Source organism: Labeo rohita, chromosome 25 (genome assembly GCF_022985175.1).
Source record: "Labeo rohita strain BAU-BD-2019 chromosome 25, IGBB_LRoh.1.0, whole genome shotgun sequence".
NCBI classification, from domain to species: Eukaryota; Metazoa; Chordata; class Actinopteri; order Cypriniformes; family Cyprinidae; genus Labeo; species Labeo rohita.
This window is the reverse complement of record NC_066893.1, coordinates 10,838,142-10,856,070: the sequence shown is the minus strand read 5'-3', so window position 1 is coordinate 10,856,070 and position 17,929 is coordinate 10,838,142. Positions and strand designations below refer to the sequence as shown.

Here is a 17,929-nt window from a genome sequence, read left to right as displayed (position 1 = left end):
TCTCAATCTGAGGTGAAAGTGGACTGTGCAATCTAGAATTTTTATTTTTATAGCTTCTTAAACAGAGACAAAACAACAAATAAATCAGATTTGGGTGGGCTCTTATTTTGTAATTCCAAATCAGATAATCCTGAAACTCTGCTGCTAGCACTGTGGCAAGGTGCACTCTCAATCTGAGGTGAAAGTGGTCTGTGCAATTTAGAACTTTTATTTTTATAGCTTTTTAAAATTAGAGACAGAGAATATATATATATATATATATATATATATATATATATATATATATATATATGTTCTAGACCAGCACTGCCATTTGGATCAGTTCTCTGGTGCTTTTACCGTAACATGCAGTTTATGCGCGACCATCGAAATAAAGTGGCGGCTAGATTGACCGTGCTTTTCGACTTGGCGGCTGGCCTGACCGCAGTGGTTTGTAGAGCATGTAGAGCACTTTTTTTCCCCCCTATTTTTGTTATTTCCCTGTAGCGGATAATGAACCGTTGGACGCTGAGGGTGGAAAAAGGTGGATAAGTGTTGCATACAATTCTGTTCACATGTGTTCACTTGTTTATTCAAATATAACGTCTCATATGTGAGATCTCTTCACTGACACAGTTGTAAACAGTAGGTCTAAACTAACGTTTGAATGAATTAAGGAGCAAATAATTTAAAAAAAATTAAATAACAATATAAACAAATAAATAAAATAATTTTGTTTCACATTTTTTTAGATAAGTTAAAAATTTGGATGTGGGGTAGCCTATTTTAAACGCAGCACACAAATGAGTAAATGATTACGAGATCGTTTTAATACGACATTTATAAGGCTATAAGGCTTTTACATTTATAAGGCTAATACTAATATTACGGACATTCCATTTTACTTTAATAACTACGGTTATCATGGTACTGAAGACTCTCAACAAAGAAGTTAGCATTTCCTTTTGCTATAATAATGCGCGATGTTGATTTCTCGAATATCTGGCAACTTCAGGAGTCAGCTGACCTGCTGATGAAGGCGGAGGCACATCGCATCGGAGCTCCACTGTAACAAAACAGTGATCGATCTCTGCGATTTATTATTATTATTTAGCGATCATGAGCAGCACACAGTCTTACAATCGCTTCACTGATGAAAAGTACAAAAACTGGCTGAAAACAACGGAGAGTCTTTACATACTGAGGAGCCGCATTCAGAACTTCATCGAAAAGGAAACCGAAACTTATCACAATTCTCTTCGAAACAATCCTAAACTCAGCAGGCAGCCCTGTGAGTCAAGATGTAAATACGCGAATAAGGTAAATTGTACATGTCAAGTCAACGTGACCAATAGAAAAAGCCTTCTTTATTTATTGTTTAATTTCTATCTATATATCTATCCATCTATCTATCTTACATGCTGTATTCTATTATTCCTACTTAACACAACAATTTAGAATAATGTCATTGCCATATTAAATAAAAATGTGTGTCAACACAAATGGAAATATGACAATACACAAAAAAAGTGTCTGTACATGTCTTTCAAACTGGATTTTTCTTCTTTCATCAGAATCTCTGCCAGTTGTGTGAACACTGGAAGATTGAAATCATTGCCAATCATAATGGGCAGGGTAATAGTATGCACTGGCTTAACTGCAATCCTCATCTGTGGCCCACAAATAAGTGGGAAGTTGCCAAAGTAGGTTGGTTTTATCATTACTAACCACTGCATAATAGAGTGTTGCCACTTATATTTATATTTAGATGTGGTGCCTTGCAAAAGTATTCATACCCCATCATGTTTTTAAAGTTTTGTTTTGCAACCTAATGTTAAACTGCTTTAAATTACTTGTTCCCCACATCAATCTACACTCCATACATTAAATGACAAAGCACAAAAATAAATTTGTGGCAACTTTGAAACTAAGGTTCATCAGACCAGAGAATCTTGTGGTGTTTCATGTGTCTTCATGGAGGAGAGGATTGACCGGATTGGTGGAGTGTTGCAGTGATGTTTGTCCTTCTGTAAAATGATCATGGAGCTTAACTAGACTGACCATCAGTTTCTTGGTCACCAGTCTAACCAAGGTCCTTCCCCATCAATTGCTCAGTTTGGCCAGGAGGCCAGCTCTACGAAGAGTCCTAGTTGTTCCAACCTTCTTCCATTATGGGTTACATGATTCTGTGAACTTTCAATGCAGCAGAATTTTTGTTTCCGAGCTCTACGGACAGTTCCTTTGACTTCAGGGCTTGGTTTTTGCTCTGATATGAATTTTCCGCTGTTAAAATGTTTATTGAAAAGTGTGTGCCTTTCCAAATATACTCATTCAAATGAATTTGCTGCGGGTTAACTCCACTTGGAGTGTAGTAACATCTGCAAGTGATATGAATGCTTCTGAACTAAATTTCAAGGGTCCCAGATAAGGGTATGAATACTTATGCAATGGAATAATTTCAACTTATTATTCCTAATAAATTTGCAATTTAAAGCTGTTACGAACCTGTTTTGTGCTTTGTCATTATGGTGTATGGGGGAAAAAAGTTTAACATAGTGCTGCAGTGTAACAAAACATAAGAAAAGGGGGGTATGAAAACTTTCGCAAGGCACTGTATGCGGTGTCAGTGAATAAAAACGTCTGTGCATTACAGTTTTAACATTGTTGACTGCATGTCTCTTCTTACGACAGGCACATATGCCTCGTGGGCAGACAAAACATCACAATTTTGAGCAGTTTGATATTGCTGCCATCCTAAACTTAATGAGTTTCTGTAAACATTTCATAAACAAGAACATCCCAGGACAATTTGTAAGAAACGTAAGTGTTATGAAGAGGAAATATCCTATATTTCCCTTCAAAAATCAACTTTTCAACATGATGTCATTCAGAACCTCTATATGTGACCCTGGACCACAAAACCAGTCTTAAGTAGCACAGGTATATTTGTAGCAATAGCCAAAAATACTTTGTATGGTCAAAATTATAAATTTTTGTTTTCTGCAAAAAATGAATGGGATATTAAGTAAAGATCATGTTCCATGAAGATATTTTGTAAATTTCCTACCATAAAAATATAACAACTTAATTTTTGATTAGTAAAATGCATTGCTAAAAACTTAATTTGGACAGTTTTATAGGTGATTTTCTCAACGTTTTGATTTTTTTGCACCGTCAGATTCCAGATTTTCAAATAGTTTTATCTCGGCCATATATTGTCCAAACTATACATCAATGGAAAGCTTATTTATTCAGCTTTCAGATGATATATAAATCTCAATTTCAAAAAATTGACCCATATGACTGGTTTTGTGGTCCAGGGTCACAATGTGTGAGTAAACTTGCTATGTGCTATAGATGTAACCACAGTATCGATATGGATGTTCAAATACTGTAGCTCTCATGTTGTGCTGGATAGCAATTTTTTACACTTACTTTTATTCAACAATGCAGGTAATAAATGTACGGAACAGTGTGATGCATTCACCTGACTTTAAAGTGAGCAGTGACGACATGAAAAAGCATCACGAAACACTCTTGCAGCTGGCTGAGAAGCTTGTACCTCATGTTCCAGAAATGAAAGACTTGGAAAAGGAGATAACACAGGTGGATGGAAAATTATTATTTTTATTATTATTAACAGCGATTAGGATAATATTGCCTTTTAATATAATTGTAGGGCCTATTATTTATAATTTAATTCAGTACGTAACCAAAAGCTTTTCAATTTCATAGTTTTACAACATCTTGGACAAGAATTTTAATAAATCCCTGTGTGAGGTCGATGGCCAACAGCAAGATCTCCAAGCCATCAAAGATCTCCAGAAAGTTCTGGATCGTGAGCAGCAAGCCATGAAAGATAGGATTGAAGACATTGTCTCACGCTTTGAGGGGTACCAAGAGGAAAATGTCAAAGTAAGTACAGTAGACTTAACACTGAACTCTTGTCATGTTCTAAATCATATCTGTTCTAAAACATGATTTTATGTTAAGGAAAAACCTCAGGACATGAAGAGTCTCCTGGACTTCCTGGACCAAAACAAAGATCTCATGGAGACCCTGGGCCCTGAAGTCAACAAACTTAAAGAGATGCAGGAAAGAGTTGAGGAGAAGATCAACAAGCTGACAGGCAGAGTGGACCAACTGGAGAAAGTGAAACATGGTAAAAAGATCTAAGAAAGAAATAATACCATTAATATTTATGTTCGATTTAGCAACATTTAGTTTCTGCTTGTGGGCCGAAAGTGCACTCACAAAGAAAGTTGAAAGGAGCTGTTCACTTGCAGAACAAAAATATACAGATAATTGTCTCACCCCCTTGTCATCCAAGATGTTCTTGTCTTTCTTTCGGCGTAAAGAAATTTTTTTTTGAGGAAAAAAATTCAGAAATGTGACTCTGGACCACAAAACCAGTCTTAAGTCGCTGGGGTATATTTGTAGCAATAGCCAAAAATACATTGTATGGGTCAAAATGATAGATTTTTCTTTTATGCCAAAAATCATTAGGAAACTAAGTAAATATATACTGTAAATATATCAAAACTTAATTTGGACAACTTTAAAGGCAGTTTTCTCAGTATTTGGATTTTTTTGTATCCTCAGATTCCATATACTGAAATAGTTGTATCTTGGCCAAATATTGTTCTATCCTAACAAACCATACATGAATGGAAAGCTTTTTTATTCAGCTTTCAGGTGATGTATAAAGCTCATTTCAAAAATTTACCCTTATGACTGGTTTTGTGGTCCAGGGTCACAAATGTTCTCTATATTAGTAAACATACAATGGTTCCTGTGAATTTGAGCTTCAAAGAACTCTAAACGATCCCAGCCAAAGAAGAAGGGTCTTATCTAGCGAAACGATCGGTTATTTTCTAAAAAAAAATTACAATTGATATACTTTCTAACCTCTATTTTGTCTAGCTCTGGGTGAACTCCGTGTATTCCAGGTTCATGACAGTTAAGGTATGTTGAAAAACTCCCATATCTTTTTCTCCTCCAACTTCAAAATCATTCTACATCTCTGTTTTACCTTTTTTTTGTAAAGGGCGTTTGACCCTCCTTGTGCGTGCACTTTGTGAACACTGGGTCGGTGCTTCTACAGCGATGTAGGACGATTTTGAAGTTGAAATGAGTCGGGAGTTTTTCGACATACCTTACCTGTGGTGACCCGGAATGCACAGTGTTCACACAGAGCTAGACAAGATGAGCATTTGAGGTTAAAAAGTATATAAAAGTAAAATTTTTTTAGAAAATAACCAATTGTTTAGTTAGACAAGACCTTTCTTCCTCGGCTGGGATCCTTTAGAGCCCTTTGAAGCTGTATTTAAACTACATTTTGGAAGTTCAAACTTGCGGGCACCAATGAAATCCACTATATGGAGAAAAATCCTGAAATGTTTGCTTCAAAAAACTCTTTACGACTGAAGAAAGAAAAACATGAACCTCTTGGATGACAAGGGGGTGAGTACATTATCTGTAAATTGTTGTTCTGGAAGTGAACTTCTACTTTAAACCACACATAATATCCCATGAAAATTACTCACCCTCATGTCATTCCAAACCCGTAAGACCTTTGTTTATCTTCAAAACACAAATTACGATATTTTTGATCCTAGAGCTTTCTGATCCTGCATAGACAACAACGCAACTAACAAGTTCAAGGCCCAGAAATGTAGTAAGAACATTGTTAAAATAGTCCGTAGTGACATCAGTGGTTCAACTGAAATTTTATGAACCTACAAGAATACACAATTTACTCTCTTCCATGTCAGTCTTTGATGAGCTTTTACAAAAAGTATTCTTATACCTTCATAACATTAAGGTTGAACCACTGATGTCACATGGACTATTTTAATGATGTCCTTACTACCTTTCTGGGCCTTGAACATGGTTGTTGCGTTGCTGTCTATGCAGGGTCAGAAAGCTTTTGGATTTAATCAAAAATAGCTTAATTATGGGTTTGGAATGACATGAAGGTGAGTAATTAATAACAGAATTTTCATTTTTGGGTGAACTATCTCTTTAAGTACACTTAAGTAGCCTTCTGTCATGCTTTTAACACAGAATAAAATAAGATAAATTACACAGTTTAACTCACCTTGAGCCATTTAGAGTTTGCAACAGTACAGGTGTATTAAGATTGTCTCATTTCAGTGTTTATTTGGCCACAGATTCAGTGTTTCCTGGCAACCCGCCTAAATACAAGAATCATCTTTATGAATATTGTCAGGCAAAGAAATGGCCAGATGAAAAATTTCCTGTTTTTACAGAGGATCAAGAAGCCCAAGGTAAGAAATTCATCATCTGTCCAATTAATATTAATTGCATGATAGTCTTTTAAAAACAAATCAAACATGTATTTGTTTATACATTCAGGAAAGTGGATGAAATTCTTTCAATTAACTTAGATTAAACAGTTAATCATGCAGTTCACATCCTTTGTACAGGTTACAGAGGTAAAGTGACAGTGAATGGGCAAAGTTTCACTGGCACAGTGGTGTTTAATGACAAAAAGACGGCCCATCAAGACGTCGCATACATTGCCCTCGAGCAGCTGAAATTACAGGAAGAAAACACAGATGAACCATCAAGCTCTTACCCTGAGGCCTCATCTTCATCTTCCTCGGGTGAAATTGACTAAGAAATTGTACTACTGATTTATGGCGCACTGAGATAAATGTATGATAGAGTACTTCATTTTATATTTTGACATTTTAGGAAGCACTTACTTTAGTAAAGTGAGTGTGGATCTTAATCGGGAAGTTACATCTGATAAATGCTCTTCAAAAGAAGAAGCGACTGAAGCAGCATATAAGGTTCTATGGGAAAGTTTTTGCAACAGTGCTTCAGTAGAAGGTAAAGAAAAGATTTGTGCAGTAAATGTGCAGTTTTAACCCTTTAATGGACAAGAATGGCCTTCCCAGATAGCACACGTACATCTGCAAGATGTCTGTTAAAGATCACTTCATCCGGAAAGCATCTGCTGTGTACAAACATCTGGCAGATGTCTGTAAGATGTCAGTTTTACATACATTCTAAATCATAAACATCTTAAAGACATCTAATAGACGTCTACTGACATCTGATAGGAAAACACTCTAAAAATACATCTTCAAGATGTAAATGCAGATGTCAAATAGACATCTCTGTGATGTATGTGTGCTATCATGGTTTGAAATACACAAGAAGACAACATATTCAATTTTATACTTTGTATTTCTTGGGACAGAAAGATTTAAGGTTAAAAGAGTTTTAAGGTTTAAGGTTCACCTATTTTCACAATATTTTTAACCAGTTTAAATCATATCCCAAAAGTACTATGTTTTTCTCATGTGTTTATGGGTTTTAAAGATAAAATGAGTTTCTGATTCGCTCACTAAACCCGGTTTCCTTTCTCGCTAAAACAGGTCGGACATACAAATCAGTGACGATGGAATATTTCAACACAAATGGCTTCCCAAAACCAATAGAAGATTTTAATGAGAGCGCAACCATCTGCAAGCTCAATCTTGTTGGGTCATTCACTTTTTGTGACAAAGGTAACTGCATTTGTACTTAGTCATCGGTTAAAAATAATTTATCTTCCTTTCACTAAAGGTTTGTTGATTTACCAGCTATTGTTTGCTGACGTTGTTTGCATTTCTTACATTTCTTAGATGGCTCCACCAAGAAGAAACAGGCGGAGCAACAGGCAGCTAAAGTTGCTCTGGACCAGCTATCAAGCATCCTCTGCTGTCCTCCAATATCAGATACTGAGGAGAACTTCAAAGGTGTTCTGAAGGAGTGTCTAGACCAACCGGGTCACAAAAATCCTGTTTATGACACTGCTAAAAAAGCAAAGATCAGTGAAGAGCCCATGACCACTGACATCAGCTCAAACGTGGTTACTTCTACAGTATCCATTCGTCAGGCAGAAGTAAAAGATCTTTCAGAGTCTGAAAGCATCTCCACATCAGCACAAGAGTCAGTCAGCGTTCCTGTTAATGTGCAGCCAGACCCTCCAGACTCTAGCTCTTCAGCCTCAGAGAGAAAAAAGCCCAGGATCGATTGTCCAGGTAATGGAGCACGTAGGAAAAAAGATTATGTGCTATTACACGAGACACCAACAGGGATGTATTTATTGGCCAATTGATTAATTGTGATTTCAAAACAAACAGCCTCAAAAAACAAGCTCACAGCAGAAAAAATTGTTTGTACTAACAAAATAAACGCTTTATTAAGCGTATAATAAAAAGAAATGTGATTAAAATAAACATTTTTTGACATTTCAGAAAACTTTTTTAGTAAAGTGATTGTGGATCTCAGTCAAGAAGTTGCGTCTGATAGATGCTCTACAAAGGAAGAAGCGACTGAAGCAGCTTATAAGGTTTTGTGGGAAAGTTTTCACATCAGTGCTCCAGCAGAAGGTAAAGTACAAAGTTCAGATTAGATTTCAAGATTATTTCATATGTCATACACCAGTATATTCACATGTAAATTTTCACCTATACTTGAGGCCAAAAATAGTACAATATTTTGCATAAAATACTTCAGGAGTACTCATACGTGATACTGTAGTTGTTTTGGTATTATTGGGAGTGAGATATTGCATTAGAATATGTTAAAATGGTTTTCGGAACAGCATAACATGTTTTTAATTTTTGCTACAACAGGTCAGACGTACAGGACAGGGATTGTGGAATATTTCAACACGCATGATTTACAAAAACCAACAGAAGAATTTGTTGTTGATGAAAACACAACCATCTGCAAGCTCAAACTCACTGGGCCTTTCACTTTTTGTGATAAAGGTAATTTAATTTTCACTGTTCTTTATTTATTAAACACTATTTGGGTGAATATTTTACCCCCAAAACAAAGAAATCAAACGTAGCAATACTTCTGGCAGGTCACGTCAGTCAAGCCTGCGTCAGCTGACTCTCAGCTAGTCCATGTCTACCTATAGGAATACAATGTCTATCTGAGCATTCATATATTAGGTCCTTCAGTATTATCAGCAGCTTATGTTGCTCAATAACTAATTACCCTTTTCCTTTCCCAGCTCCTCCTCTTTTCCTGTCAGGACTCAGCCTTCTGATTCACCTTTGAATCTGACTAATTTCCAAAACGTTAAATTATTGAACATTAATATCTGGCATACATTTATGCTGGTTCTGTTCCGTTTACCCTTCTTTATATACAGTGGCTTGCGAAAGTATTCATACCCCTTTATTTTTTTCACGTTTTGTTATGTTGCAGCCTTATGTTAAACTGGTTTAAATAACTTTTTCCCCCACATCTACACTCCATACACCATAATGACAAAGCAAAAAAACAGGTTTGTAAAAAAAACAACTTTGCAAATTTATTAGAAATAAAAAACTGAAATAATTCCACTGCATAAGTATTCACACCCTTTTCTGAGACACTTAAAATTTAGCTCAGGAGCACTCATATCACTTGTAGATGTTACTGCACTTTGAGTGGAGTTAACCTGTGGCTAATTTATTTGAATGGGTATGATTTGGGAAGGCACACACCTCTCAATAAAAGGTCTAACAGCTGAAAATGCATATCAGAGCAAAAACCAAGCCCTGAGGTCAAAAGTCCTGCATGTAGAGCTCAAGAGACAGGATTGCGTTAAGCAACGCATCTGGGGAAGAGTTCAGAGAAAATTCTGCTGCACTGAAGGTTCACAGAAGCATGTAGTCTCTGTTATCCATAATGGAGGAAGTTTGAAACAACTAGGACTCTTCCTAAAGTTGGTCTCCTGGCCAAACTGAGCAATTGATGGAGAAAGGCTTTGGTTAGAGTGGTGACCAAGAAGCTGATAGTCACTCTATTTGAGCTCCATGATCATATATGCAGATGGGAGAAAATGTGTGCCAGCCCCCATCCAAGCTGAAAGAGCTTGAGAGTTGAAGAGGTGAGGAGAAGAATGGCAGATAATTGCCAAATGCTGATGTACAAAGCTTTTCGCATCATACCAAAAATACTTGAGGCTGTAAAGGTGATTCAACTAAGTACTGCGTGAAGGGTATGAATACTTATGCAATGTACTTATTTCAGTTTTTTAATTTTAATGAATTTGCAGAGTTGTCACAGATCTGTTGTGCTTTGTCATTATGCCGTATGGATTGTAGATTGATGTGGAAAAAAGTTATTTAATGCGGTTTAACATAAGGCTGCAACATAAAACATGAAAAAATAAAGGGGTATGAATACTTTTGCAAGGCACTGTAGTAATATAAGTATAGATAACTCATCTATATTTTTTGATTTTGGGATGAAATATGACTCTTACATTTCTTAGATGGCTCCTCCAGGAAGAAACTGGCAGAGCACCAAGCAGCTAAAGTTGCTCTGGACCAGCTATCATGGATCCTCAGCTGTCCTCCATTATCAGATACTGAGAACTTCATAGGTCTTCTGAAGGAGCGTCTAGACCAACTGGGTTTCAGAAATCCTGTCTATGAAACGAAAAAGTATAAAGCAGAGACCAGTGAAGAGCCTTTCACCAGCGGCATGAGCCCACAGCTTTCAAACTGTGAGTTTACCTTGAAAGAAATTAGTGAAAAAGTGTTGTATCCAGTCTATGACATATATTTTGGAAAGTAAAGGTTTTGTTTTTGTCTATTTTTGCAGTATCTATCAGTCAGGCAGCAGTGAAAGAGCTTTCAAACCTGAAATCTGAAAGTATCTCCACATCAGTAAAGCTCCCATCAGGCAAAGAACCAGTCCATGTTCCTGTCCCTGTGCAGCCAGACCCTCCAGACTCCAGCTCTCCAGCCTCACAGAGAAAAAAGCGCAGGATTGAGTGTCCAGGTAATGGAACACAGGAAAAAAGATGCTGTGATATTGCAGGGAACGCCTGTAGGGAGCTCTAGTAGTACATTGTAAAATTAAACCGGCAAGTTTAAGTTAGTTGTTGCAACTCAGGACTCATTTACTTGTACATCTTTGTGTATTTTACAGAAATCAATGAGCTGTTTAATGTTTACAATCTCAAGCCACCACACGTGAATGTGGAGAACATGAAATGTGATCAGAATGTCAAATGTACTGTGACAATCAACCTGGAAAAATATACTTTTGCTAACAAACAAGGCTACGACACCAAGAAAGAAGCTACTCGAAGAGCCTACCTGTTATTCGGCCGTGCAATGGAAATTTTGGATCCTAACTCAGGTACATATTTGTGTATTTATGTATTCAAATACATTGATACATTTATGTACCTTAACTAATGTTTTTTTCTTTACCTCTAATTCAAGATGAAAAGATGTGCAGTGCGGAGGTGAAGCAGCACTTTTCTCAGAGGTCTCTTACTCTTCCTCAGGAAGATGTTGAAGGATCTACAAAGCCATTTTACTGCTCATTAAAGAACATTACTTACGATGCAAAGTACGATGGACAAGGTTAGTAATGAGTGTCTGAAGAAAGGCTCAGCTTTGCATCAGAGGAATAAATTACATTTTTACAATATATTGAAATATAAACCCTAGTAACAAAGTAATATTTTTTAAATTAGTGCTGTCAAAATTAACACATTAACTCAGGCAATTAATTCTTCCAGATTAATGGCGTTTAAAATATTTATCGCAGGGGCGGGGCTAGGGTTGCCCACCCCACTCAAAGCTGCCGCTTCTGTCTCTTTTTCTTGACAAAAAGTGTGTTTATTTAGTCGCAGAATGTCTTTATGACCACAGCAAACGGGAGACTTTTGAGACATGCACTCCAACTTTTCTTCAGCACCAGGCGCTAGTCAAACGAGCACAGGAAATGTATAGGTGATGAGAAAGCTTCAGTAGAACAACAGTGAACTGCAGTCAGATGAGATGTTGTCAGGCCATATGACAGTAAAAACTAATCTACCTGTCCTGTCAGCAGTTATACTGTGCTTGTATATGCACACTTGAATTGTCAAATTCAAAATTAAATTCCAATTATTGTCATTTTAACTTTCGAAACATTTCGACTTTATTCTTGTGATTTCAACTTTATTCTCAAATCATTTAGTTTTTATTCTCGTAATTTCAGTATTATTCTTGAAACATTTTAAATTTATTCTCAGAATATTTTGACTTTATTCTCATAATTTCAACTTTATTCTCAAAACATTTCAATTTTATTCTTGTAATTTCGACTTTATTCTCGAAACATTTCGACTTCATTTTCATAATTTCAACTTTATTCTCAAAACATTTCAACTTTATTCTCAAAACATTTTGAATTTATTCTCGAAACATTTCAACTTTATTCTCGAAATTTCAACTTTATTCTTGAAACATTTTGACTTTATTCTCGAAACATTTCAACTTTATTCTCGTAATTTCAACTTTATTCTCGAAACATTTCAACTTTATTCTTTAAACATTTCGACTTTATTCTCGTAATTTCAACTTTATTCTCAAAACATTTTGACTTTATTCTCGAAATTTCAACTTTATTGAAATATTTTGACTTTATTTGTGAAACATTTTGACTTAATTCTTGAAACATTTCAACTTTATTCTTGAAACATTTCAACTTTATTCTTGAAACATTTCAACTTTATTTGTGAAACATTTTGACTTAATTCTTGTCATTTCAATTTTAATTCTCAAAACGTTTCGACTATTCTTGTAATTTCAATTTTATTCTCAAAACATTTTGACTATTCTTGTAATTTCAATTTTATTCTCGAAATTTCTAATTTATTCTTGAAACATTTCGATTTGATTGTCAAAACATTTAAACTATTCTCGAAACATTACGACTTTAATCTCGTAATTTTAGATTTTTTTTAACGTGGCAATTTGACTTTATTTTCGAAACATTTCAGCTTTATTCTTGAAACATTTCAGCTTTATTCTTGTAATTTCAACTTTATTCTCAAAACATTTCGACTTTATTCTCAAAACATTTAAACTTTATTCTCGAAACATTTCGACTTAATTTTCGTAATTTCAACTATTCTTGAAACATTTCGACTTTTTTGTGAAACATTTTAACTTTATTCTCGAAGTTTCATCTTTATTCTCATAACTGCAACTTTATTCTTAAAACATTTCCACTTTATTTGTGAAACATTTTGACTTTATTCTCGAAATTTCATCTTTATTCTCATAACTGCAACTTTATTCTCAAAACATTTCCACTTTATTCGTGAAACATTTTGACTTTATTCTCGAAATTTCGTCTTTATTCTCATAATTGCAACTTTATTCTCAAAACATTTCAACTTTATTTGTGAAACATTTTGACTTTATTCTTGAAATGTTGTCTTTATTCTCATAATTGCAACTTTATTCTCAAAACATTTCAATTAATCGATTGACAGCACCATTTAAAATGCATTTATTTCATACTAATTATAGTCAATTCTATTAACATATTTACGGACATCTCGTCTGAGACTTACTGATACAAAAATTATAATTAAACTTTATTTGGAGTACTACTTGTGCACAATGCACATTTTTTTTAATATTAAGCCTAAAATGTCACTACTGATGAAGATTGTATGATCTTTGGATAATATCATTAAATGCAAGATATTTAAAGTGTACCTAAAGTATACTTGCAATAGTTCTACTTAGAACTACTTAGTTTAGTTGGACTTCAGCACTATTTCCACACAATTAAAGTGCGAAATTTATTATTTTAATGTAGCAGACTTTAAGTATACCAGTTTCGTATACTAAAAGTACAACTTCAGGGTATTTTTATTAAGTACATAAATATGCAAATTTATCTGTAGTATACTTATCATGAAATAAATGTAAATATCATATGGTCTTTTTTAGGGTCTTCAGAGGATGAAGCCAAGTTACATGCTCTCCAAAAAGCCCTAAGTTCACTATCACCTCTTTTTGGTTATCCTTCACTACTTGGAGCTGATAGTCTTGAAGAGGTGCAGAATCAGCTGAGCTCCATGCTGAAGGGGGCTGGTCAGAGAGACCCTGTCATTGACCTGAAGTCTGAGGAACGGGCCTGCATCCAGCTGTCTTTTTCTGACTATACACTGAAGTGCACATGTAAAAGCAGCAAGAAAGCAGCTCGAAATCATCTGTGTGAACGCATACTGGGTCTGCTGGGGGTAAAGACAGGTTAGAGCCACTGAAGACCAAACAGTTTGTCTTACTAGATATTATTAGAAAAAAATGTGGGTTTCATTCTGTTTTGAACCTCTTACAGAAGCAAACACTGCACCTTTGAGAAACTCTGTAAATGAGTGGTTCATAAAGCAAAATCAGCCACAGCCAGTGTTTGAGGACACAGAAGAGGCGCTCGGAGCAAAGGCTACTTTCTCTGTTCAGTTAACCTGCTGCAGTCCAGGTGAGCTCACAAATACACTCAGAAAATAATAAATGTTCAATGTATTTATAAGTATTTAATAATGAATATATAATACATTATGAACACAGTACTTTTCAAATATTTGCTGTTACTGACCCCAATCTTTAGAATGGTAATATAATTTCAAAATGATTCATTTTTAAATGTTACAATTATATTAATAGCAATAATCAGAATAAACAGTCAAGTTGGAAATATTTGTGTGTAATATTACATTTTAAAATATTATAGTTACAAGCTGGATGTTTGATTTCTAGGCTGGGAAGACAACTGGGAAACTGCAAAGTCGAAGCTGCTTCAAGAGCTCAAGCTCAGATTTCGGTTTCTCGCTGACAAAAACGATTGACATTTTTTCATTATTGGTCTGCGTGTCCTTGTCACCTACTGTAATTTCAAACCTTGCTTGGAATTTTATCGAGTTTAAGGTGTTGCTTTTTAAGTACAAATATAGATTTACATTCTTAAATGTATATTTATTCTTATTTCCCTGGGATTTAAATCAATGGCCATGGTATTGAATTGTGTATTTTAAAGATTTATACCAAATAAACCTGTTTAACATCAGCAGAAAATTATAAATCTACGAAATGAAGAAAGAAAAGTTATTCATTTTTTTCCCCCCAAAAGGCACTGATATTACACTGAAAATTCCTTCAAATCGAAGTGAGATTCAGATTTAGGAGTTTGTTGCTTTTTATCGCTGGAAAACTAATTGTAATCTACTGCTGTGCATGTGATTTAAGGAGATGAGCTACATTTTTAACAGTTTGATTGGTCATGTGAATTTATTCAATTCACATTTGACTGCAGAGCCATTTTACAGTATCAACATTAACTTGTGTTGGAAAATTTTGGTATATATATATATATATATATATATGAACCAGATCTTCACAGGCTTATAAGAGAAAATTAACGGTGCAGTGTCTTTTGACATCCATTAATTGTTTTTGATTAAAATTGCCACTGAACTGTTGATTGTGCAATTTGAAACCTGTTTACAATGAACTACAAGAATTGTTTACAAAAAGCTATACTCTATCAAATACAGTGAGAACAGAAAAAAGCATTATTGGTTTAATAATAATGCAATGTATTTCAATATATAACAGTTGCTTTCTGGAATACATGATTGTAATTGGTATGTTTGCAATATTTATGTGTGTTCTGAATAATGACCATTTTCCAGTACAATACTGTATAACTGACATGTATAATTGTCAACAAATAAAATAAATTATTATTATTAAGTATTTAATGTCCACATTTTCTTTTAAATAGTAAGCAGCCATATAATAAGCAGGATAATGTATAGTCAGCCAGTCATTTTTTTAAACTATATTGGAACAATGACTGATTATGGTTAGCTTTGTTAAATTTGGTTTCAAATATTCTTATTAAAGATGATTAATTTGGTTTCAAATATTCTTATCAAATATGTTACAAAAATAATTCACACTAAATACCAAAAAAACAAATTTTGGCATTAGTAGGCTGTTGAATTATGATCAGTTTTGCTTTAATCTGTTTTAAGTGTAATGAAATTCTTAAACTAAAAAAAAGAAGAAACAAACAAACTATATTTTGATAAAATATTGAAGTGTTGTTCAATAAGCTGAACACTAGATGTCATTGAGGCGCTATAGTAAGAATGTTAGTGTAATGATGAAGGAATGCGTGTCAGGTTTTATTTCAGCAGGATGTTAGCACTACTCTGGGTCGGGATGTTCTTTCTGGATGTTCTTCACACCCAAACCTCTCCAACTTCAGCCACCAGCTTTATCCAAACATACAACACTGACTACTGCTTATATTCCTCTAGTGATTACAGCTGTGAGGAGTAATTACAAAGCACAAACATATTTTTTTTTCCATTCATGTCCAGTCATGGCCACAAATTAAATTTGTTTCTTTGTTTTACAAAAATCGTGGCTAGATTTTGCTACAGTTAACTGTAAATGAAGTATTATTCGTGGAAAAAACTTCTTAAAGGGACAGTTCACCCAAAAATGAAAATTACCACATTACTCACCCTCAAGCCATCCTAGGTGTATATGGCTTTCTTCTTTCAGACAAATACAATTGGAGTTCTATTAAAAAGTGTTGTGGCTCTTCCAAGCTTTATAATGGCAGTGAATGGGTGTTGAGATTTTAAAGTCCAATAAAGTGCATCCATCCATCATAAAAAGTACTTCACACAACTCCGGGGGGATTAACAAAGGTCTTCTGAAGTAAATCAATCTGTTTGGGTAAGAAAAATATCCAAGTTTAAAACTTTATAAACCGTAATCGCTAGCTTCCTCTAACTGTTGACGTGTTAACGAGAGAGTGGCTTTTTCTAGCGGATGACATAGGATAGGTATAGCGTAAGGTCTGGTGAGAATACTCCAGTCTTGCGAGAACCAAGTTTTGTTTACAGCAAAGAAAAAAACAGTCTCTTCTAGGGCTGCAAAGATTCCTCGATTCTATTCGAGTAACGTTACTTGATTTTAAACAATCCTCGACTGCATTTTGCCCGTGTTGAGTAATCGGCAAAATATCAGAAGTGGTGAATTCCACACATTAAACCCATTTAAAAATCATAATACAGCATAATGCTATTAAGGATTCACAAATGTTAAGATTCAATTAAATTATTATATGCGATTCAGGTTTAAAATATGTGCTTTAAAAGAGAAGTCCACTTCCAGAACAACAATTCACAAATAATTTACTCACCCTCTTGTCATCCAAGATGTTCATGTCTTTCTGTCTTCAGTCATGAATAAAAACATTTCAGGATTTTTCTTCATTTAAATGGACTTCAATGGTGCCCGCTATTTTGAACTTCCAAAATGTAGTTTAAAAGCAGCTTCAAAGGGCTCTAAACGATCCCAGCCGAGGAAGAAGGGTCTTATCTAGCGAAACGATCTGTCATTTTATTTGGAAAATAAAAATTTGTATACTTTTTAAGCACAAAAGCTTGTGTAGCACAGGCTCTGCGATGCGTGTTTGCGTACTATTGAATAACATCAAAAGGTCACGTGTAATGTAGACGGAACTACAGACCCAGTGTTTACAGAGCGAACGTGAAAAAACTAGAGAAAGAAAGTGCAAGTAAGTCAAATGCTGTTTACAAAAAAGGTACAACAATGTCGGACGATTCTGAAGTTGTAGGAGAAAATAAGATGGAGTTTTTCGACATACTCTACCTTTTGGAGCCGGAGTACACAGACAATGAACTTGTGGTGATTCGAAGACGTAATTCGTAGTAGAATGGGAAGTTTGGATCATTTTAGCAACTCGGACCTTTGAGTCTCGTTCATTAAAATGAAGGAATCTTTTTTCGAGTCACTTCGTTCATTTTAGCAAAATCAGCATCACAGCCCCATAAGATAAACGAATGACTCGAAAAACCCGAAGACTCAAAACAGGTGAACTAATTCCAGCACAGAACCTAATCACTGAAAGAATCACTCCCTGAGACGACTCGTTCTTCCTGAGTCACATTAAAGATTTGTTTAAAATGAACGAATCGTTCAAGAATGACACGTGGATGCGCATCCCAGAGCCTGTGCTACACGAGCTTTTGTGCTTAAAAAGTATACAAATTTTTATTTTTCAAAAAAATGGCTGATCGTTTCGCTAG

General features: G+C 34.9%; 1 protein-coding gene across 1 annotated transcript; it reads left to right on the top strand.

Moving 5' to 3' along the window:
- Window positions 1-1,007: 1,007 nt before the first annotated feature.
- si:ch211-91p5.3 (uncharacterized) lies at window positions 1,008-15,548 on the top strand. The gene is made up of 20 exons (XM_051100281.1): window positions 1,008-1,299; window positions 1,554-1,682; window positions 2,671-2,799; window positions 3,433-3,585; window positions 3,715-3,894; window positions 3,973-4,141; window positions 6,153-6,269; window positions 6,429-6,608; window positions 6,700-6,837; window positions 7,389-7,520; window positions 7,638-8,036; window positions 8,253-8,387; window positions 8,634-8,771; window positions 10,274-10,507; window positions 10,606-10,785; window positions 10,936-11,148; window positions 11,235-11,378; window positions 13,749-14,051; window positions 14,140-14,280; window positions 14,559-15,548. The coding sequence occupies exons 1-20, from the start codon at window positions 1,099-1,101 to the stop codon at window positions 14,645-14,647; spliced, it is 3,504 nt and encodes a 1,167-aa protein (XP_050956238.1). The 5' UTR covers window positions 1,008-1,098; the 3' UTR covers window positions 14,648-15,548.
- The last annotated feature ends 2,381 nt before the right edge of the window (window positions 15,549-17,929 follow it).